Source organism: Lichtheimia ornata, assembly GCF_029851405.1.
Source record: "Lichtheimia ornata isolate CBS 291.66 chromosome Unknown scaffold00042, whole genome shotgun sequence".
In the NCBI taxonomy this organism is placed as follows: Eukaryota; Fungi; Mucoromycota; class Mucoromycetes; order Mucorales; family Lichtheimiaceae; genus Lichtheimia; species Lichtheimia ornata.
The window spans coordinates 128,226-150,689 of record NW_026695362.1 but is presented as its reverse complement, the minus strand read 5'-3'; the positions used below and the strand labels follow the sequence as shown (position 1 = coordinate 150,689).

The window sequence follows — 22,464 nt, the reverse complement described above, 5'->3', positions numbered from 1 at the left end:
TATGATGCTATTTGATGATATAGACCGCTTTTATGCTTATACATATACCCTGCAACATGCATGGTCGGTTTCAAACGATATGGCACATTGGTTTATTATTGGATGCGGTGATTTTCAATACTATCTTGACTAGGAAAGTGTAGCGTCGTCAGTAATCCTCTTCGAAAGTCACCGCACACCACCATCTACCACGTCCATGGATGCATCCAAAAAAGCTGCTTTACACCTTTTGATCCGCGCAATCGATTGCATTCTCCACAGCAAGTTAGTAGGTCTACAGAACGAAAAGGTGTCACATAATGTAAATGTTCCTGCTGTCGATCCATCACCGTTATTCAACCGCATGCACACCTAGAAGCTACATATTAGAAGCTTTGAGTGATGAAGCTTTGAGTGAGGGGACATGGTGCCGCCGTCTGCGTTTGAAATTGATATGGTGCACTTGCGTGGTGCAAATAGCAAAACCCATTGAATGTCCGAGATCAATGGGTGGTGCGGCACCCAACCGGAACCCCATCTCCACGCAGCTATCTTCACGCTCTTTTTCGTGCTTCCCCCCACTTTAAAACAAGGTAAGTGATATTCAATGACAGTGCAAGCGTGGGCTCTTATGTTGTCCCTTTGTATTGCGAGGGGTTGATATAGGGTGGCAAATCATCAACACCTTTCCGAGTACCCGTGCTGTGCTGTTGTTGCCTTTTTCTCCTTTGTCCGAAAGTACTTCCGCTTAACTCTCTTCTCTCTCTTCTCTCTCCACCTTTTCTACTTATAGTTGCATTCAACCCTACACACACACCATGAGCAACGACACACCGGCAGAATCGGCTCAAAATGGAACTGCCTCGCCTATCAAGAGTTGGGATGAAGACACGGGCAACATTCCTCGACTTCAAATTGTGGATGAAAACCAAAAGTTCACGTAAGTGTGGAGTGAGAGAGAGACACATACACACGCACCTCAACGTCAGCATGACATTATCACGTGTAAATATCTAAAACGTCGTATGTACAACAACAAACATAGTGAGACACTGCCAAGTTACATGAACAAATGGTCTCTTGCGGATGCTGGTTTCCAATACAATGTCGTCGCCGTCTTTGGTTCACAGAGTACAGGCAAAAGTAAGGATCCAAATCATCATGTATTGCGTGTATACGATTTAACATGCTTGCCCTCATTCAGGTACATTGTTGAATCGACTTTTTGGTACTTCGTTTGATGTCATGGATGAGAACCAACGTAGTCAAACTACCAAGGGTATCTGGATGTCTCGGGGTCGTGGTATGCATGTGCTCGTGATGGATGTCGAGGGTACCGATGGTCGTGAACGTGGCGAGGATCAAGACTTTGAACGCAAATCAGCTCTCTTCTCAATGGCTACCAGTGAAGTCATCATTCTCAACTTGTGGGAGCATCAAGTCGGTCTTTATCAAGGTGCCAACATGGGCTTACTCAAGACTGTCTTTGAAGTCAATTTACAACTCTTCCAGAACCAGAAAAAGTAAGTGAGGAAATAAGGGGGAGGTGATGGATCAAGCAAGGGGTGTGTTGAAAAGCAGCATTTGTTGACCTCGAGATATATAGCAAGGAAAAGACATTGATCCTTATCGTCATTCGTGATCATGTTGGTGCTACTCCTCTCGAGAACTTGGCAAAGACGCTACAAGCTGATTTGGAAAAGATCTGGGCAGGATTATCCAAGGTACAATTGTAGGACAATCTTTATATATATATCCAATGCTGATATGCGTCATGTTGTTAGCCCGAAGGTCTCGAAGATTGCAAGATTCATGATTATTTCGACTTCATGTTTACCGGCTTGCCACACAAGATCTTGTTGCCCGAAAAGTTTGATGAAGAGGTGGCTGTTCTTCGACACAGGTAAGAGAGGGGAAAAAAGGGGCGTGTGGTAGAGACGATGGGGTTCTTCATGTTGCTTATGATATGGTTTAGATTCAATGATCCAAAGGATCCCAACTATGTCTTCCGCCCACAATATCACAAGCGTATTCCTGCTGATGGCTATCACATGTATGCATCTGGCATTTGGGATAAGATTCTTTCCAACAAGGATCTTGATCTTCCTACCCAGCAAGAACTTTTGGCACAGTATCGATGTGATGAAATCTCAAATGTAAGGTGACTTGTCTTATGCACGGGAAGCTGCTGTATACTTAATTGGACAACCTTTTTTTAGGCGGCAGTGGAAATCTTTATGCAGCGGATAGCTCCTTTCAAGAACCCCATCCTCGAAAAGGCACAGACCATCCCCGACCTAGGAAAGCAAATGGATGAAATCCGAACAGAAGCAATGCAATCTTTTGACAAGAACGCATCAAGATACCACAAGGACGTTTATGAAAAGAAGAGGAAGGACATGCTTGAAAAGCTCAACACCCAACTCAATGTCTTTTTCGTTGGCCAACTCAAGAACTTGCACAAAAAGGCTAGCATCATGTTTGAAGAGAATCTCAAGGTAACGTATTGTTGTTGTTATGGGTAGCCGAGGAGCAACCATTTTATTAATGGATCAATGTAGGCCGAGCTCAAGAAACCTGGATACAACTTTGCCACTGCCGTGGATTCTTGTCTCAAGGAAGCTGATGCTTTCTTCTTGGATGGTGCTAAAGGTAAATCCATCATGCCTACTACTGCTGCCATTTGCTAATTCAATGCTACGTAGCTATTGTGTTGCCTGATACTGATTGGTCTTATGATCATGAGCACAACCAATTGGAGGAAGACTTTGCAAAGATCTCTGCCCAAGCACGCGCTGATGAATTCAGAAAGATGAGCAAGGCGTTGTCGGTAAGTTTAACTTTGATACAAGTCGCATTTCATCCTAACACAATTGCTATTGTAGAAACAAGTCGAGAATGAGCTCTCTGATCCCGTGTCCTTGGCACTCAACAACCCCAAGGATGACACCTGGCACAATATTATTCAAGCATATCAATCTACGGTAGAGCATGGTCAAAAGACATTGGTGGAGAAGGCCAAAAGTAAGTATTGCTTGCTCTTGTTGTAGAGACATAGCATTGACGTGTTTGGGATTTAGGTTTCAATTCATCCGATGAAGAATTGCAAGAGTCGATCCTTGGTTTGAAGCGTCAAGCATGGCTCGTTTTACGTAAAAAGGTGGATGAAGAGCTTGCAGACAACATGCTTCTTTTGAAATTGCGTTCAAGGTGAGAAATCAAATCATACATTGCTTTGGGCGCTTGCATTGACAACAATTTGCAGATTTGAAGAGAAATTCCGTTATGATGAACATGGGCTTCCCCGTGTCTGGAAGCCAACCGATGACATTGACAGCTACTTTCGCCGTGCACGAGATGACGTGAGTAGGATGGATCTTACATGATTGATAGATGAGCTAACATGAATATTAGGCTATCACTCTGATACCATTGTTTGCCAAGATTGACCTCAAGGATGATGAGGACTTTGAAATTGAGTCGGATGAGGATTTCGATTTCAAGCATTCGTTGATTGTGTTGACTGAAGCCAAGCAGATTGATATCACCAACCGCTTCAAGCGTGAATCGGATGCATTTTATCTCGAAGCTAAGCGGTCGATTGTTGCCACCACCGCCAAGATACCCTCGTGGCTTTTGGTTGTCATGATTGCCCTCGGTTGGAATGAATTCATGACCATCATCAAGAGTCCTCTCTACCTGGTGCTATTTGTCATGTGCATCTCCTTTGGCTATGTCATTTATGCTCTCAATCTATGGGGTCCTTTAGAACGCATCCTGACAACTGTGTTTGGTGAAGCAACCAAGATTGCCAAGGAATACGCTATCGAAGGCATGGATCGAATGCGAGAACAGCAACAACAGCATCAATCACCACAGCAGCAGAAGGATACTGTAGAAATGAAGGCATTTAACAAGGATGAATAAGGCACCTTTTCCCCTTTCCCAGCCCCTTGATTTGTTTATATATAAAAAATTCCAACGAAAGATGTTTGCGTATATATCACACATACATGGCCTTTATGTTGTCAGTAGTCGACCCACTTTTCCTTGTCGAAGCAATGTTTAATATGAAGCAAATAGTACAAGTACACTTTAATTGAGTAAATGATTGTATTACAGATTAAGTATGGCGCTTGTCAATGCCAGGAGATTCAACCAGCTCCACAGCAGGGATAGATGACTCGAGCACCTTGTAAGCTTCAAGAGAGACCTTGCCAAGTTGAGCACCCTTGTCAATAGGAATGACGGCCACGGCTAATGTGTTGCTGCCCTTGGTGTTGAGGATACCAGATGGCAGGTAGTATTGTGTTTGAGGACCTAAATCATTGGCTATAAAGTGACACGTGATGAATACCATGTTGATACAACTTGCATGAAAAAGACTACTTACCATAACGTCCAAATTGCCATCCATTGATAAAGAGCAATGCGCGATACCGAGTCTTGCTGTCATCATCAAACTTGATGCTCATGGGTGCATCATAGCCATCAGGAATATCCAAATCAAAGTTGGTGCGATACCAAGAGACACCAGTGCGATTCTTTTCCTCAGGAACAGAAACCTTATCCCAATCACCATCATCGAAACCAGGAAGGTGCCATCCCATGCGCTCACCATAAAGACCGCCTTCGTTGTAGGGTCCACGTACTGGATCAGCAAGATCTTCACCACCCAAATTGCCTTGGATCTTCCAATCGATGGTCCAAATTGTTTGGTTGCTGGTACCCAAAAGTTCAGCTTGTGTGAAACCACGTGCAGTCTTGTAATTGTCATCAGCATTCCAATCATCCTCGTGACCCGTTGTCCAAAGCAATAACGAAATGACATTTTCACCATCGGTCTTGAGCGTGCCATTCAAATCCTCAAAGGCTTGGTTGCCAACTTCATATCCACCAAGGTATTCACCATTGAGCCATGCCATCCAGGCTGAAGCATCACCTGAGATAGCTGTCAAGTTGAAACCAGTGATGTCGGTAGAACCATTGAACTTGCCACGCAACCAAATGCAGCCGCTATGGAAACCTATAGTAGATCTTTTTTAGTGTCTGACGACATATACTATAATACAAGCTTACCATAATCATCAGCAAAAAGAACAGGCCAAGTATCGGGAATGGTGACAGAGTTGGTTTGCAAGTGATTGGCAGTGGTCCAAGTCGAGTCATCAAAGTCAGGATTGATTTCAGGGGAAGCCTCGCTGTATTTCCACTCGGCCTTTGTCAAATCGGGGATATCAATCTTGGGATCTTTGAATTCAATGGTACCAGTCCACGTGCCATGCTCAGACTTTTTGAGCTTCAATTCCTTATCATTCCATGTGAAAGCCTCAATATTCTCAGGAACGACCACTTCGATATCGGTAGTCTCATCAATATCACCGGTGAAGGCAAGGGTGGAATCCGAGATAGAGGCACCACGCACAAGATAAGGTCCTTGAATCAAAACACGATCCTTGCTGTCCTTGACGATAGGTGCCCACCAACGCGTAGCACTTGAGTATCCTGCCACAAGTAACAAGAGGTCTTGATCCGATCCACCGCTGATATAGATAGGTGTAGTGCCGTTGTTGTGCTTGTAGTTGATAAGCAAAATGCCATCCTCCACCGAATGCGATACTGAATCATCCTTGGCATCGACCTTGACATCATCCTTGGAGAGCTTGAGTGCGAATTCGCCTTCCTGATCCTCGTATGCATAAACCAACATCACGTCATGTGATCCCATTGCTTGATGAGTGAAGATCTCGCTTGTAGTGTAGACCAAATGTTGCGAATTGAAATCGTAATCGGTGGTGAGGATCTTGGCTTCGCGACCATCAAGAACCAGCTTGCTCTTTTGTGGAATGGTGAATTTGCCATCGCTTGTTTCAATATCAATATGGAATCTACCATACCATAACCATCACCATCATTAGCTGATCCAATCCTTGCAATCCAAATTGTAATCTACTTACTCATCCTTATCCTCAGAAGCAGTGTTCCAATGTTGAGCAATATAGAACTTGGTATCGGTATTGACATCGGCCAAGCCATCCACGAGAATAATATCATCCTTATCGACCTTTGGAGAAAAGTGCTCGGTGGTCCAGAAAGGCTTAACGGTATGAAGAAATGTGCCTACATGGAGAAGAGCAATGTGAGACAACCATCCTATGCATAATTCATGCAGCGTACCTTGCAACTTCACCTCGTAACCCTTTGGAGTCATAAGACCAGGTTCTGAAATGGGAGCACCATAATCATACGACGTGTACACAGACGGCTTCGCTAAGCTGCCCCACGACGAGCCACCATATCCCATATACAAGTTCTGCATCGTGGCACCTTGGGCATAGTTGTTCTTGTAAAACACCTTTGCATACTGCTCGTTCACCATGGTACGGCATGCGTCGTAACCCGGCCCTCCCCAGGCGTCAAAGGCCCCCCCTTGGAATTCATACAATGCCATCGGCTCCCCTGGATTCATCATTTCGTGGTAATCTCGCCAAGTAGTACTGCGATTGTTGGGCCATACTGTAGGATTGCTGCAGTCGAAACCAAGTGGATAGCTGTCCCAGCCCTATGATAATTCTTATGAGTCACGCTGCATTAAATGTACCATTATTGTCGTATTGAAGCCTTACATAAATATCCACTGAACCAGTGCCGTGTGCAAAATAGCCATTTGTGTTTGGATCGTTAAAGATAGAAGGGACGTCAACTCCATCCTCGGCAAACTTTTGCTTAATCATCTCCATATAGTAAGGGTCAACATTATCGGCGTATTCATTGTCTAGTATTCACACACAATGTGAGCCATCATACAATAAACACACGTTGTATACCTTACTTACCAATTTGGTTCAACACGACTCTACCGCCTTTTGTTATTTGGTTGGGTACAATGTACTTGTCGATAGCTTCAAGCCATCTGCATAATCGATGCATACGTATTAGTGTCATCAATGATGGTCTTATTTATGCATCCACCTACTCTTTGCTGTTGGCATCATTTTCAGGCGAACTTTTTCTTGCCATGCTGTGTTGATCCATTAACCAACCCGGGAAACCACCACAATCCTGAAAGTGTAGAAATGAGCCCATGATCGATATCCCCCTTTTGATTCTACAATGATAAGACATACCACTTCTGCATTGATGTAGGGGCCTGCACGAGTAATCACATGAAGGTCTGCTGCTGCTGCAGCATCAAACGCCTTTTGAACATCTCGTACACCGTCGAAATCATAGACTCCTTTCTTTGGTGAATGATAACCCCAGTTGAAATAAAAAGATACACCATTGAATTCAAGAGCTTTGAATTTCTCCATGATGTCAAACCATAGGCTGGGTGATGGAAGGCGATAGTACTAGAAATCACACATCATGATGAGCCAACAGCTACTAATAACGATCCTATGAAGTGTGTGTATCCATACATGAAACTCGCCAGAAAAGAAAAAGAGACGTTCGCCGTCAATCAAAAGCGAATGTTTATCCCACGTGACGCGATCCGTTAATCCATTGTTGCTTTCTTCTCGTTTCTCCAAGCTGACAAGAGGTGCTGCCGCAGTGGCAACAGCCATGATGGCCATTGACACGCTTGTTAGTACTCCACGTGCCACCATTTCAAGTATGTATATCCTGAAGTTGTGTGAAAGAAAGGGGAGGATTGGCTTTCTTTTATAATAATTCAAAGCGCACCGGGATTTCCGATGTGGTGCATGAGAAAATTCTACCAGGTTATGCTTGTTTCTTCTCACTGCTTCATACATGCTGTAATCTTTTTACGTTGTAGTAGTACATGACACAGCAAATCGGATGATGGATGGGGTAAATCGAATTATGAAAGCCGATCTTTTTTCTTTGTGTGGCCATTGCTCCTCAAGGGGAAAGAAGCCTTTAACATAGCTCTAGCTCAATCTGATTAGCTTTACATTACATGTATTCGAGTATTGTTGATGGACGCACACAAAATGAAGCATGCAATTGCAGCACTCACTTTTTCATTTATGTATCTTGCCCATGTTGCTGTGTTGATCAAATGATGGAAAGCGTTCACTACCTGCAGGTTACACACATACACACGGAAGTATTCCACTAGCAGCAAAAGGCAAAAAACCCGATTGACACCACTCTCTCTTCTCCATAATAGTGTCACTACCGAGCTTATAAAAAGTCATCATAGGCAATAATCGGAGCATTCTGGCATTGGATTACAGAGGACCATGCTTGGTAGCGTGGATGGTAGAGCATCTATGAATGGCATGAGTGGGGTAGGATTTACGTATGACATCTTGTTGTGAGACGATGAGGTTGATTTCATAAGCAAATGCTGCTTACTTAACCAAACTTTCTCATGATTGTGTACCACCAACGCATTATGTAAACGCAAGAATGGCGGCGGTTATTATCCGAAAATGATGGTGTGGTATCAATCATCAGCATACGCTATGCATGCTCACTACAAAGAGCGTCATTGTTAAAGTCAGCTGATCCTACAATAACAATGACCATCATCAACTTTGATTGCTTAGCTAGTGCAAATGGAGGAGACAAAAATGGTAGGCTACATCTTTGCATGAATGATGCCAACATCAGCAGGGTCAAAGATCATCCTATAAACGATGCTACATGCTGGTACTCCTTGTACAGTGGAAGATTGGAGAACAAACAAGATACGGGATCAAGGATTGGTTCCAAGATTCATCAACCAGAAAGTGGGAGACATACATCCAAGGGAAACAGGACCTGTCATCTACAATTCTATTTTAGGGGAAGGGGAGAGAGCCTCCTACTCTCCAATGGCCCATAGTATAGCATTGCTTCCTTATCCCAGCTGATGCTGGTGTGAGCCTAATTCACATCCTAACTTGAAGCATTATAATGTAAAGGAGTGACACAAGCATGTTGTGATGATTCAAGTCTTTCAACAAGCTGAATGTGCTTGCGTTTCTTTTATTGTAATGAGCAGAAAGAGAAAAATGATGACATGCATTAAGCACAAGCTGTGTAAGAGAAAGCAAAAAAAGATTAATTGGTAAGGTAATTCGTATAAAAGTGTAATGGGTCTTGTTGATGTGTGAGTGTGTTAGTGAGTGGTGTGTGTCATGTGTGAGGAGATGCAAAACGAGAAACTGAGACAAAAAAAAGTAAGGAGACAGGGAATTTATGCCGAAGCAACCACAGCAGCTGGGCCTTCCTTGGTAACTGAAGCAGCAGCAACAGCAGCCTTTTCATCATGAACAGCATTATCGTGTTGCTCCTTTTCTTCATGAGCGGTAGTCTCCTCTTTCTCGGTTGATTCCTCCTTCTTGTCAGCTGTTGATGTTGCAGCAGCTTGTTCATCATTTTCTTGTTGTGGGATATCTTCATCTCCATTCTCAGCTTCTGCGGGTTGCTGTTGCTCATCATTGTTGGTGTTGGCAGGTGCCTCCTTGGCAGATTTCTTCTTTTTACCAAACAAGGCTGTCAAACGGCGACCAAATGTGGGTGATGATGGGGACTTGCTTTCTTCAGTCTTTTCAGGTTTCTCTTGTTGTTGTTGTTGTTCACCCTCCTCATTACGTTCATCCGATGGAGAAGCTGTTTCTTCAGCAGCAGCATTATCTTCCTGTTGTTCATCACTTGTTGTAGTATCTTGTTGCTCATCCTTTTGCTCTGGTTCAGCTGACTTTTTCTTATTGCTGAAAAGCTTGCTAATAAATGATTGGCGTTTGGTGGGAGTAGTAGGCTGCTTGTTGTTGGCATCATCATCATTCTTTGCAGCTTCTTGTGTTTGCTCAACGGTGGCGTGACCTTCATCAGCAATGTCCTCATTGGTAGCTGCAGCTGCAGCAGTGTTGCTCTCAGCAGGTGCATCAGCAGCTTCACCTAAGGCTGCGGTATCGGGCTCATTGGTAGCAGATGCTTCTTGTTCTTCACCTTCTGACGCATTGGACGGTTGTTGTTGTTGTTGCTCTTCAGTCTTTTTGGGTTCATCCTCATTGTTACCAACATCGATAGGTTGAAGCTGCTCAATCTTTGGCAATTCAGTGGGCACAGTTTCTTCAGCAGCTGGTACTTCTTCTGTGGCAGTAGTCTACAATCAAGGATGGTGAATAATGAAATTTAGGAAACCAAGTATGAAAAAATAGTCACCTTGGATCGAGCAAAAAGTCCACCAAGAGCACCCTTTTTCTTGAACAAGCTGAATCGCTTTTTGTTTTCATTGTCATCCTTCTTTTTATCATTGGATTTGGATTCTTCAGGTGTTGGAGTTGGTTGATCATTGGATGAAGATTGCTGTTGCTCGGCAGATGTCTCTTCAGCATTCTCAGTGGTAGCATGTGTTTCTTCAGGGCTGGTGGGCTTATCACCAGTAGTGGGATCAACAACAGGTTCGTTGTGTGTGGTAGTTTCGATAGCAGACATGTTAAAGAAAGAAGAAGAAAAACGAATGGGGAGCAAAAAGAAAAGCAGCAGCTCCTTACGAATTTATAGTCGTGATGAAAGCACGTTAATGATGATTTACGTGGGAGAATAATCGTATCATTAGCGAGGTGCAACTTTCACTTGTAAACAAATTGCGCGGGCCCACACATGCATATGTATGTGCATGAATTCTTTCCACTTTTTCACTCTTCCGCCATCGTATACCACTGCTTAAAAAGTACATCATTGTATCCATATCCAACATTAACGATGCTGTTGTGATTTACTCGTGTTGTATCCCATCAAGGAATTGGGATCAATTGATGGTCAGCAACCGAGGCTCTCTCTTGTCTCCTCATTTACCCCGCTCACTCTTCCAAGATAGTGTTACCCCCTGGCCCTGCGTATGTTGAAAAAAAAGTTGTGAGAAAAAGAAGCATGCTGCATGAGGGGAGGGGCGCGGCACCCGAAAAATGTTGCATCATGGGACAGGGAGATGAAGGAAAAAAGAAAGCCGACAAGGCATCATATCGATTTTTAGTGCATGAAGACCTCTCTCTTTTTGTGTATCGTATGTGTAACTCTCAACACCTGTCAAATGCATTGTCGTAAGCAAACAAATAGATCCAGCTATTTTCGGTTAGGATGGCTATTACCAGCATTACCGCTGCCTTTCTTGTACTCTTATCATCATGATTCAAAGCAAATGATACATTGGGTCCCATTCACTTGGTCTCCTTGATCCAGCACGTGCTTCCGTGTGTTTCATGTGCATCACTTTTTGAGTCGCCATTTGGAAGTAACCAAACCCCACAACCAAAGTCGGTACATCACCTCACTCAGCAACCCGTGCACAAACACCACACAGCCAGTAACGTATCCCTTGCCTTGCTCCTCTTGACCATCTTTATATCTTTCAACGTTTCACTACTAGGAGAGATGCAAGCAAAGATGTGACATTAGATCCGACAGGATAAGTCATATGCACATGCAAGGAATCGATCAGCCCAACAACATGTCATGGGCTGCACTATTAGCACCAGTGTTGGAGATGTACGTAACGACACCTTCTACTACAATTCCGCATGCATCACTTTTCTTTGTGTATGTACATTATTCATTCTCCTATTGGATCACACCCGTCGTCTCCTGTATGTTACTTTTATAGACTTTGCCCATTGTTTGTCAAAAATCCCATTATGCATTGCATACAATACACATGCATCAGATCAAGGGGAAATCAGCATATACAAGTGATAAACGGCCCATTTTCACATCTACGTCGTCGTTGATCGCATCAGGTTATCTCCTTGCATGTACAATTCTGCAAATCATTATTCTTTGTGTCGTCAAAACCTTCTTGAAACAAAGAAAATAAAGGGGTTGGAGGGTTCATATCCATTGCTTCAATTCGTTTGTCATTATTCCATCACTCAATTATTATCTCCCACCGTAATCTTACAAGACCTATGTAATCATCAGAAGTGGAACATGAAGATCCATTCCCGAAAAAGGGAGAAGATGGCAATGCAGCCTTTGTTCAAAACACAATGAATCAATCACACCCTTCCTCTTCCTTTATCACAGCTTCTGAAGTGGGTACGCATACTTGTTACAATCCTCCATTTGCCATACCAACAAATCTTTCTATAATCCAATGCATCAAGTGCCCTCCTCAGCAAAAAGGAAGGCCTTGTAAAACTTAGAAAGATTGTACAACGCAATATCGTATTCGTTAAAGTGGATCCTTTAATCCGACATCATTCACAAGAGACAAATTGAGAGATACAGCGAGTGGATCCAATGGGGAAGATACATTGCTTTGGGAAGTTTCTATCCTTTGGGTGTGGATTGTGTAAAGGTGAATGGAAGATGACGCTTGATACGTGGTGGCGAACTTCATCACGGCCTGCCAAGACATGTAGTTGGATGACGATGGATGTACTTGGTTGACATGTTGCATAAAGGACGATGATTGTGGTTGCCATGGAATAGCGTATAAAGTATGCTCCAATCGTTCAACATGTTGATAGCATCAAGACCAAGTTGACAATAGATACACTCTTTTTCCACGTGCTGTGTATACCCAATTCCTTCCATCCCATATACCAAACCGATATTCAGATCCATATCCGTATTCACAAGAAGTCGTATGTATTGAACAAAGTTGCTACTCGTAAATAAAGCTGCTTCTATGCAATGGCTATCTGCTGTCCACGTGAAAAAGGGTTGCTAGACAAGCTGCTGCACGTAACTTGAGACAATGGAGTAAAGACCTTGCTAATGTCACCTGCTGTTACGATTGGTTGTGGCCGAGGGGTGCACAAGGGAAGGTGGAGTGTCAAGAGACTCGTGTGTTGTAGTAGAGTGATAAGAAGGCTGTGTACACGCCATGGACTTGCCATTCAGTCAAAGACAATCGGATCAAGACAATGGTGGGATTGACATGATGGTTGAAGCAGGACAATCGTTCGCAGGTAGTAGTTGTATGTGCTTGAATGGGCCAACAGTTGAGAATGGGAGGAAGGCTGGGTGCGGAAGAGGTGGAAATTAAATAGGCCGCACACCTCTTGTATGAATGCATGAACATTGTACATCAAACCTTGATATTGAGATTGCCCCTCTCATACCTGAAACTTTCACACATGGAGCTCTTCGTTATGCTGATCAATGTTGTATTAAAAAAGACCTAATGTTTCATTTGAAAATTTGGAATGGGAGGGTGCAATGTGGGGTTTACTATGAAAGTCGGATATGGAGGACAGCGCCGATTCATGGTTTATCGAATTAGTATGTATTACCTTGGGATTCCCCATCTCGAACCTGAAACTTTGTCAGAAGGTTCGCCGGGACCTGCTGATCAACTTCATTCATTTAAAAGTCGCAGGCTTCATTATGAAGATTTAAAATGCGGGGGTGGTCCAAATGGTAGATGACGTGAACAAAAGAGCGGACGGTCCACCGCCCCGAAGTTGCCCACCTCTAACTTGAAAATTGGTCAGAAGGGTGCTCCGAGCATGCTGATCAACTTTTTTCTAATAAAAACTTCACGCTTCATTTGAAAATTTGGAATGAGAGCGTCCAAAAGTTTGAAAGACGGAGACATTCGCAGGGTCTGTCTTTCAAGAATTGACGCATTTTTTGTTTGGGCGTAGCTCAGCCAAATCGGCTCGGATCAAGAAACTTGAATGATGGAAATGATGCCCTGGAGCAGGAGAATCATTCACATGCAGTGGATTTTGCAACAACGCTGATTGTGAGGAAATGGCTGTTAGCGTGCAATACATGGACTATTGTGGATAGCCATAAAGTATAATCCATCAATCCTTCCAGTCATGCAAGATAGCTGTGTTACACAAACACGTCCCTCTGCATCTTTTGCTCTGCCAGGGACTAGTTGATTGACAATGAACAAAGACCACTTTTCATATTCCATCACGCTTGCATCATAGTAAAAACATAAAGACGCATGTATCTCTAAACTTTACAATCAAACGTGGGCTCTTTAATAGATCAACGTGCTCGTCGGGATCAAAGGAATCTTGTGTCAAAGTATGAAGTTCATCGTGGGCAATCCCAGATTTCGCAATGTCGACACCAGCCAAACTGGATCTGGAGGTCGACCTCTTCGACGACGACGACCAAAAAAATATTTTTTGGGCTAGTTGCGACATTGAACGTGAAACTTTCACACAAGGTGCTGTTGGCCAAGCCGAGCCCATTGCTCTAATAAAAACCCCACGTTTCATTGTAAAGTTTGGAGATACAGATACCTTTATGTTTGTAAGTGTGATGCTATAAGAAGAGTGGTCTTTGTTCATTGTCAAGTACGTGGACCCTGGCAGAGCAAAAGATGCAGAGGGTCGTGTTGTGTAACACAGCTACGTTTGCATGAATGAAAGGGGCAATGTATAATTACTTTATGGATCATCTACGAACAGGCATATATTGCTAGCTAACGGCCACTTTTATCCAATCATCATTGTTGCGAGCTCCACTGCATGGGAACGATGCCCCTGCTCCAGACATTCATTTCCATGATTAAAGTAGGTTGATCCGAGCTGATTTGGTTGAGTTACGCTCACACAAGATTACATCGGTTGAGCTACATCGAGCATGCTTTATGTGCAGAGTGATGTAATCTCTCTTTGACCGCAGCTCAGTCAAATCAGCTCGGATCAACCTACTTTAATCATGGAAATGAATGTCTGGAGCAGGAGCATCGTCCACCTACAATAGAATGCACAAAAGTTGGGAATGCACAAAAGTGGCTATTAGCTGCCAATGTAGGACATCAAAGTGAGGGTTGCGTATCTTTCATGCATTGTCCCTGAAGTCCTGACTTTTTAGCTGAGTTACCCAAAGAGGTCCTTCTGCATCTTTGGCTCTCCAAGGTCTAGCTACTTGGCAATGAACAAAGACCACTTCTCATATAGCATCACGCTTACAAACATAAAGGTGCCTGTATCTCTAAACTTTACAATCAAACGTTGGGTTTTTATTAGAGCAATGTGCTCGGCTTGGCCAACTGCACCTTGGGTGCAAGTGGCACGATCAAGCTTGCCAATCCCAGATTTCGCAATGTCGCTACCAGCCAAACTGGATCTGGGGGTCGACCTCTTCAACGACGACGACCAAAAAATATTTTTTGGGCTGTTTGCGACATTGAACGCGAAACTTTCACACAAGGTGCTGTTGGCCAAGCCGAGCCCATTGCTCTATTCAAAACCCCATGTTTGATTGTAAAGTTCGGAGATACAGGCACCTTTATGTTTGTAAGCGTGATGCTATATGAAGAGTGGTCTTTGTTCATTGTCAATCAACTAGGCCCTGACAGAGCAAAAGATGCAGAGGGACGTGTTTGTGTAACACAGCTATCTTGCATGACTGGGAAGAATTGATGGATTATACTTTATGCATTATTCAATAACAGCTCATCATTGGCAGCTAATAGCTACTTCCTCTGATCCCCAGCTGTTGCCAAAACCAATACATGTGAATGATTCTCCTGCTCCAGACATTTGTTTCCGTGATTCAATTGCCTTGATCCGAGCCGATTTGACTGAGCTACGTACAAACAAAGAGTAATCGGTCGCCGCATACAGCATGTGGTACGTATCTCAATTGAAGCATCCATTGTTTGGGCGTAGCTCAGCCAAACCAACTTGGATCAAGAAAGTTGAATGATAGAAATGATGGACTGAAGCATGAGTATCGTTCACATGGGGTGGGATGGATAGAAGTTTGAAATGGGAGGAAGTGGCTGACAACTCCCGATTTATGAATTCATACATTACATGGATGGTGCTGGGAGCACCAATATCAACTCTTTATTCTAATGAAGACCTCATGCTTCATTATGAAGGTTTTGAATGGCTGGGTGTAAATGTACGGTAGACCATGTGAGGATCGGCACATTGGTATAGTGTATGTTGATGTATTCTTTGTTTGAGGGTTGCTCATGCAGATCCTCTCGAATCAAAGAAAGTTGGATGATGGGAATGTTAATAAGAAGTAGCAGGTGCATCGTTCACATGTAGTGGATTGGGCAACAATAGCAAATGGGAGGAAGAGGCTATTAGCTGGTCCTTTTATTATTATAGTATTATTAGATTACAATGAATTGAGATGAAGCTATTCTATGATTATTTCTTGATCTTCTTGTAAACGCCCTTTGATTTTGATCCACATTCATCGATCCAGGTTTGCACATTGCACACCAACGTTGCCACGTGACCAAACATGTTCTTACGCTTGTTGACCATTTGAAATCCATGTCGTCGGGTAAGAATCTGCTCCGCTGCCATATGCGTTTCGTTGGTACCGGCAAACACATACTCAATGTCATTTTCCTTTGCCCATTTCATTGCGCGTTCGAGCATGAGTGATGACAATCCACATGTTTGATACTCATAGGCAATAGCCCATCGTTGCAGGATTGCTGTCTTTGGTTCAGTGGGTTCAGCAAAATAAGCGTCAGGCTCGGTTCCACCCAAGGCACGTTTCCACCAAGGCAACTTCCTTTGTGCTGCATCACGCTTATCTCGTACACGATCCGCATAGGCAATCATACCCAACATGCCACATACAACACCATCCACGGTCAATACCCAGAAATGAGCTGGTGCTTCTTGAGGTCGAGGAACCTTGACGCCATTTTCATCGGTGTTCCATGGCAAGTAATATGCTTCGGGGTCACTCAAGTCATTGGCAAGAGCATCATCCACTTGACGTGCTACATCCACACGCTCCGTTTTGATATACACCAGTGAAAATCCAATAGCTGCCCATATCGCTGACAGAGTCATCTTCAGTATAAACGGCGACCACCTGTCCTTGTCCAAAGTCGCGTCCGGATCGCCCAACACAAGAGCAGGAACGGACATTAGCAACAATGTGTAGCCACAGAACCACATGAGCCAGGTAAATGGACTCCATAACTTCGCACGAATGCCTTCAGGAACCAGTCCTAAGTAACAGCTTGTTGTGTGCAATGCTCGAACAGCTTCCAAATCGCCTGCTTCGTATGTCCTTAGAATGATCTTGGTGCCTTGTTCCTTTTTCTTGGGTGGCATGGTTGGGTATCGTAGCAACACTCGAGGGGGGAAATAAGAATAGACGAGTTGAGAAAAGAAAGAATAAAGGGAACCAACGAGAACGATTCAAAAGTGGTTTGTGCGTGTGAGTGATATGCCAAACTCGGCGCAAAGTGCCAAAACGAGTAGCTCGGACATTTGAAATTACACTCCCCTTTAGAAACAACATCTTGGTTACTTACCATCGATCATGTGATGAGCGTTGAGAGTAGAGAATCTTGTAATGGCAATGAGATCAATAAACAATACATACATGTGGGATGACATCCCTCAACAAAAAGAATGATTTATTTGAGTGTGCGATCTATTGTACGACTTTACAGCTCATAGGCTTTCAACACTTGATCCTCTATACGCTGTGCTGGTGCATGTTTGCCAGTCCAAATCTCAAATTGGGCGAGACCTTGTTCAATAAGCACTTGGATGCCTTCAACACAGAACCAACCCTTGCGTTCAGCTTGTTGCAACAACTTGGTACGACGAGGCTTGTAGGCCATGTCACAAATGATACCCTTGATACCACCATAAATGTGTTCAGGGAGCTCAATACCGCTATCGGCAGGAACAGTCGAAACAATAACACCAGGTTCAATCTTTGCATTGTCCAATGATTCAATAACGGTGACAGTACACAATGATGCAAATGCCTTGGCCAATTCATGCGCCTTGCTTGTAGTGCGATTCCACAAATAAATGTCCTTGATGCCCATCTTGTACAATGCATACAAAGCTGCACGTGCAGTACCGCCACTACCGAGAACAAGACCTTGCTCTGGAGGATTGGTGGGATCCAACATCAATGGCTGAACACGACGCATGATACCAAGGTAATCAGTGTTCTCGCCATACAAACGACGTTGCTTTTCTCCCTTTTCGGTTTCCTCATAACGCACATAGACTGTGTTGACAGCTCCAATCATTTGTGCACTATCATTGACCTTGTCGAGATACTTCATCACAGCCAGCTTGTGAGGGATAGTCACTGAACAACCACCGAAATCAGGATCATTAAGGAGAGCATCCTCAGCATAATCGACCATGTGGCATTCAAGAAGACCATACTTGAAAGGAAGACCCAATGCCTTGAAACCAGTATTGTGCAAAGTAGGTGACATGGAATGTTGAATAGGAGTGCCAATCAACCAAAACTTCTTCTCAGGGATCAAACCAAGCAAGTGACGAGTGGTGTTGATTTCAGCAAGTGACATTTGACCTGGTGCTGCTTTAGCTGAGAGTGCTGGGTGCGTTACGGGTGTCAAGACTTCGTTGAGTACACGTGACATTTGTCCAACAGTGCCCATGTTGATTGCAATCAATGGCTTTCCATCATCTTTTTTGCTGCTGCGGAAGGTTTCAAGGCTGATATTGTCATCCATTGAAGTGGCTACACCAACAAGCTTGATAATGTCACCATACTTGTCAGCATCAGCATAGCGTGCTTCAAGACCAGTGCTACCCCAAGGTGTTCGTCGACGAACATCGTGCCATGAAGAAATGATCAATGATTCACCCTTGATATCCACCAATGCTTGTGTGGCAGCTGGGCTCCATCCCATCTCAACGTCAACATATTCACAACCCCAACGAGCACCCCATTGCAGCAATTCAAACATGCGTTCTTCATCCTTGTCAGAGAATTTGCCACCTTGACCTTGCGTGCGTACGGTGAACACCACAGGTAATCCAGTGTTGCGTCGAAGAATAGCAAGCTGTTCACCAACATACTCAATCTCAGATTTGAGTCCATTTCTTTCAGCTTCAGGTTGCTCCAGTAAATCGACTCGAAGTTCAACAGCATCAACGCCTTCGCATACTTGCTCCAATCGATCCACAGCTGTTCTTAAATCCTTCATCGTTAATGACACAAACGACGTTGGTCCTACTGATCGGCCTGGTGTCAAATCCACGTGATTGGTACGACGTCCGGTAATGAACAATAGGAAGCGTTGAAGATCCTTTTTGATAGCAGCCCAATCAACAGGTGATACCCATCCACCATCCACAAGGCCTTGTGCATAAGCAACAAATTCATAGTTGCACACTTCGCGGTACCAGGGTCGTCGTCGTTTCCAAACACCAAGCATGTCTTCACCAAACATGGGACGTGTAGTGTCACGGCTCAAATAACTCACGACTTGATCCAAATCACGCACCAAATGGAGCACCTTGCCACCAGCACGGCAATGCTCACGCAAGACACCTCGTGATTCGGCTGTCTCAATGATACCACCACCACAAGAAATCACGTAGCGACGACCATATTCGGGATTAGAAAGCAACTGTTGCAAGGTCTCAGTTTCCTTGACACGGAATTGCTCCCAACCCCAAGTGTTGATGAAATCGAAAATGGTGATGTTTTGTGTCTTTTCAAAGTGCTGATCAACATCCACAAATTTGAATCCAAGCGTCTCAGCGGCATATTGGCCCAAGGTCGTTTTGCCAACACCACGCATGCCAACAATAACAATCGACTTTTCATGATCCATCTTGTTGCCAGATTTGGTCATGACACGACCCAATACATTGCCAGCTTGTCCTTTGCGTTTACCAAGATCAACACCATTGAGACGTACGCCCAACTTGCCTTCGAGATCATCCCACCAAGCAGGCCAAGTCTTTTCAACGCACTTCTTTTCTTGAATAATCGTACCACTAGGAACAACGCTAGCAAGAACCGAAAAGCTCATGGCAATACGATGATCATCATAGCAATGAACGCCTTCCTTGGGTGCCTTGATCTCTTTAATGGGCTTGCCATGGATTTGAATGCCATCAGGTAATTCGGATGCCGTCACGCCAAATTTGGTAAGTTCATGCACCATGGCAGCAATACGATTACACTCCTTGACACGTTGGTTGGCAATACCAGTAATGCGTGTGATATTCTCACTGCCACCAGGGTTCGAAGTAACAGCTGCAAGTACGGTTGCTGTCAAAAAGGCATCGGTCATAATCTCCATGTCAACGCTGGGAAGTGGTTTCAATTGACCAACAGGGGGTCCAGTAACAGTAGTTGTGGTCTCCGTTTGCTCAACAGTACAGCCCATAGGTCGCAAAACATTGATAGCAAAAGTAGCATCACCTTGAAGCGAGCTGGAACCAATGCTAGTGACTGTGCAAGTAGTACCAGTGATAGCTGCAATGGCAAGTGGATAGGTGGCAGAGCTGGCATCGGATTCAACGACATAGGTGTCGGGGTTCTTGTACGAGCCTTGTTGGATACGATAAGTGTTGTTCTCCAAACGCTCAACGGATACACCAAAGGATTCCATCATGGCAATGGTCATGTCAATGTAAGGTTGTGAAATAACTTGACCACCTGTCAACACCAATTCAACAGGTTCAACAGCATAAGGAGCGCACAACAAGATGGATGAGACATATTGAGAAGAGATGGATGCTGATAATTCAATACGACCACCCTTGAAACCACCATTGGGAGTGACAGCAATAGGCAAGAAACCTTCCTTTTCAGTTGATTGGATTTGTGCTCCATTGGCCTTGAGTGCTGTCAACAAAGGTGCAATGGGACGTTGTTTCATGCGTGCGTTGCCAGTCAATACGGCTGCAGATGCGTTGCTACCCTCCGTAGATGGGATCAAAGTAAGCACCGAAGTCAAAAAGCGTGAAGCTGTACCGGCATTGCCAACGTAGAGCTCCTTGTCAGGTACACGCAACTTGCCAGCACCACCATGGACCACAAGAGTATCACCATTATCCTCCCATTCAAAATCAGCTGCACCAAGAGCTTGCAATGCTGCCAACATGTATTGTGTATCATCCGAATGCAACAAGTTCTTGATGCGTACAGTGCCTTGACCAAGAGCAGCAATCAACATGACGCGATTCGAAATCGATTTGGATCCAGGGGTGGTGAGCGATACTTGCTTACGGGGACCGGTGGGTGATTCGGTTACTGGCAACACCAATTGTTCAGGAGCAATCACTTTTTGGATATCAGCATCAGCTACCACAGAAGCACGTGGTTCAAGGGTGCGTCCAATAGCTGCCAAAAGGACGATACGCTTCTTGTCACCTTGGTTCTTTTTGTCGACCTTCATGACATCCATGACATCATCAATGTGTACGTGGAGATTGCCGATGCGTTCCTTGGTCTTTTTGTCATCCAAGCTGATAGGCAAGCCATACGAGCTTAAACAACGAGCAAGACGACCCACAGCCACTTGGCTAAGATGGCCCAAATGACGAGAGAGCTCAGCTTCCTTCATAATACCAATGGATACACATTCACCGTGTAACATGAGAGGTGAAACAAGTGCTTCAATGCCATGCCCAATCGAATGTCCAAAGTTGAGTAAACCACGCAATCCACCTTCGCGTTCATCGTTGGTCACCACATGTGCTTTGACACGAGCAGATGCCATAATCACATCCAAAAGAAGAGATTGAGCTTCGGTACGAGTGGCAAGCGTAGCACCTACATTTTCATTTTGTTAATAAACCCATTCACCTCTATGGATGTATGTATGATTCTTACCTTCCAATGGACTACTGGGATTGCTATTGAGGACAGCTTCACGAATAGCATCCACACCATTCTCCAACTTTATGAAATCAGGTTCGCTCCAAATAGCAGCCGTCTACATTGAAATGTATCCATTAGATGGGTGTGTTGCTATGACAATGATGGATAATAAGGTTACCTTGACAACTTCAGCCATACCATTGGCGAATTCACGTTCAGGCAATGACTGCAAAAAGACGAGATCCATAAAGATACGCTTGGGCTGCCAGAAGGCACCAATGAGATTTTTGCCTGCAGGGGTGTCAATAGCTGTCTTGCCACCGATCGATGAGTCCACCATGGCCAAGAGCGTGGTGGGGATCTGCACAAAGGGAACGCCTCGCATGAACGTAGCAGCAACAAAGCCAATGAGATCGCCAATGACACCACCGCCCATGGCAAGGAAACAAGTGTCGCGTGTCACTGCATTGGACAAGAGCCAGTCCTCAATCTCGTCTTTGGTCTTGCGCGATTTGGTAAGTTCGCCGGGAGGAAGGACTCGAGTGAAAAGACGAGGAGCTTTTTTGCCTTGGAACAATTCACCGCTGACCTTGTTAAAGCAATCAATGTACTTTTGGAGATACAAAGTGGCCAAGTTGGTATCAGTGATCAAGACATAGTTGGATGCTGGGATGGATGTCAGGACATCGCGAAGAATATATTCCGTCAAGTGGAAACCGAGGATGATCGATTCGGAGCCGAGGATGGATACTTTGGAGACGTCTGGAGCGACAATAGAGGTCGCCTCAGCCGTATTACTCGTCATAGCCAAGTAGTATTAGTGGGTTTGAAGGAGAAAAAAAAAAGAAAAAGAAGAGACGTTGGCATCCAGATTCTGAGTTTATCAATTGATTGCAGATGGTAAGAATGAGTCACTTTGCTCTTCATCCACTCTAGTTCAGCCTCTTGCTTTGTTCTTGTGTTACTATACTTCCTCCTCCTTGATCCATCACCATGCAACTCCAATCC

The 22,464-nt window shown here is 44.2% G+C and overlaps 5 protein-coding genes across 5 annotated transcripts; 1 reads left to right on the top strand and 4 right to left on the bottom strand.

Annotated features, from left to right (window-relative positions):
- Positions 1–797: 797 nt before the first annotated feature.
- On the top strand, positions 798–3,906 carry O0I10_008159 (uncharacterized protein; the record flags this gene model as incomplete). Its single annotated transcript, XM_058488166.1, has 13 exons — positions 798–919; positions 1,025–1,122; positions 1,184–1,502; positions 1,586–1,703; positions 1,764–1,882; positions 1,955–2,135; positions 2,199–2,477; positions 2,541–2,631; positions 2,685–2,809; positions 2,865–3,003; positions 3,060–3,189; positions 3,245–3,341; positions 3,394–3,906. The coding sequence occupies 13 exons, from the start codon at positions 798–800 to the stop codon at positions 3,904–3,906; spliced, it is 2,331 nt and encodes a 776-aa protein (XP_058341059.1).
- Positions 3,907–4,102: 196 nt separating this feature from the next.
- O0I10_008158 (uncharacterized protein) lies at positions 4,103–7,547 on the bottom strand (the record flags this gene model as incomplete). Its single annotated transcript, XM_058488165.1, has 10 exons — positions 4,103–4,311; positions 4,373–5,005; positions 5,059–5,867; positions 5,937–6,099; positions 6,157–6,541; positions 6,606–6,754; positions 6,816–6,892; positions 6,956–7,041; positions 7,107–7,331; positions 7,401–7,547. The coding sequence occupies 10 exons, from the start codon at positions 7,545–7,547 to the stop codon at positions 4,103–4,105; spliced, it is 2,883 nt and encodes a 960-aa protein (XP_058341058.1).
- A 1,583-nt stretch (positions 7,548–9,130) lies between these two features.
- On the bottom strand, positions 9,131–10,374 carry O0I10_008157 (uncharacterized protein; the record flags this gene model as incomplete). The annotated part of the gene is made up of 2 exons (XM_058488164.1): positions 9,131–10,042; positions 10,102–10,374. The coding sequence occupies 2 exons, from the start codon at positions 10,372–10,374 to the stop codon at positions 9,131–9,133; spliced, it is 1,185 nt and encodes a 394-aa protein (XP_058341057.1).
- A 5,645-nt stretch (positions 10,375–16,019) lies between these two features.
- On the bottom strand, positions 16,020–16,949 carry O0I10_008156 (uncharacterized protein; the record flags this gene model as incomplete). The annotated part of the gene is made up of 1 exon (XM_058488163.1): positions 16,020–16,949. One exon carries the CDS (start codon positions 16,947–16,949, stop codon positions 16,020–16,022), a length of 930 nt encoding a protein of 309 aa, XP_058341056.1.
- A 338-nt stretch (positions 16,950–17,287) lies between these two features.
- On the bottom strand, positions 17,288–22,261 carry O0I10_008155 (3-phosphoshikimate 1-carboxyvinyltransferase; the record flags this gene model as incomplete). The annotated part of the gene is made up of 3 exons (XM_058488162.1): positions 17,288–21,408; positions 21,469–21,571; positions 21,635–22,261. 3 exons carry the CDS (start codon positions 22,259–22,261, stop codon positions 17,288–17,290), a joined length of 4,851 nt encoding a protein of 1,616 aa, XP_058341055.1.
- Between the last annotated feature and the right edge of the window lie 203 nt (positions 22,262–22,464).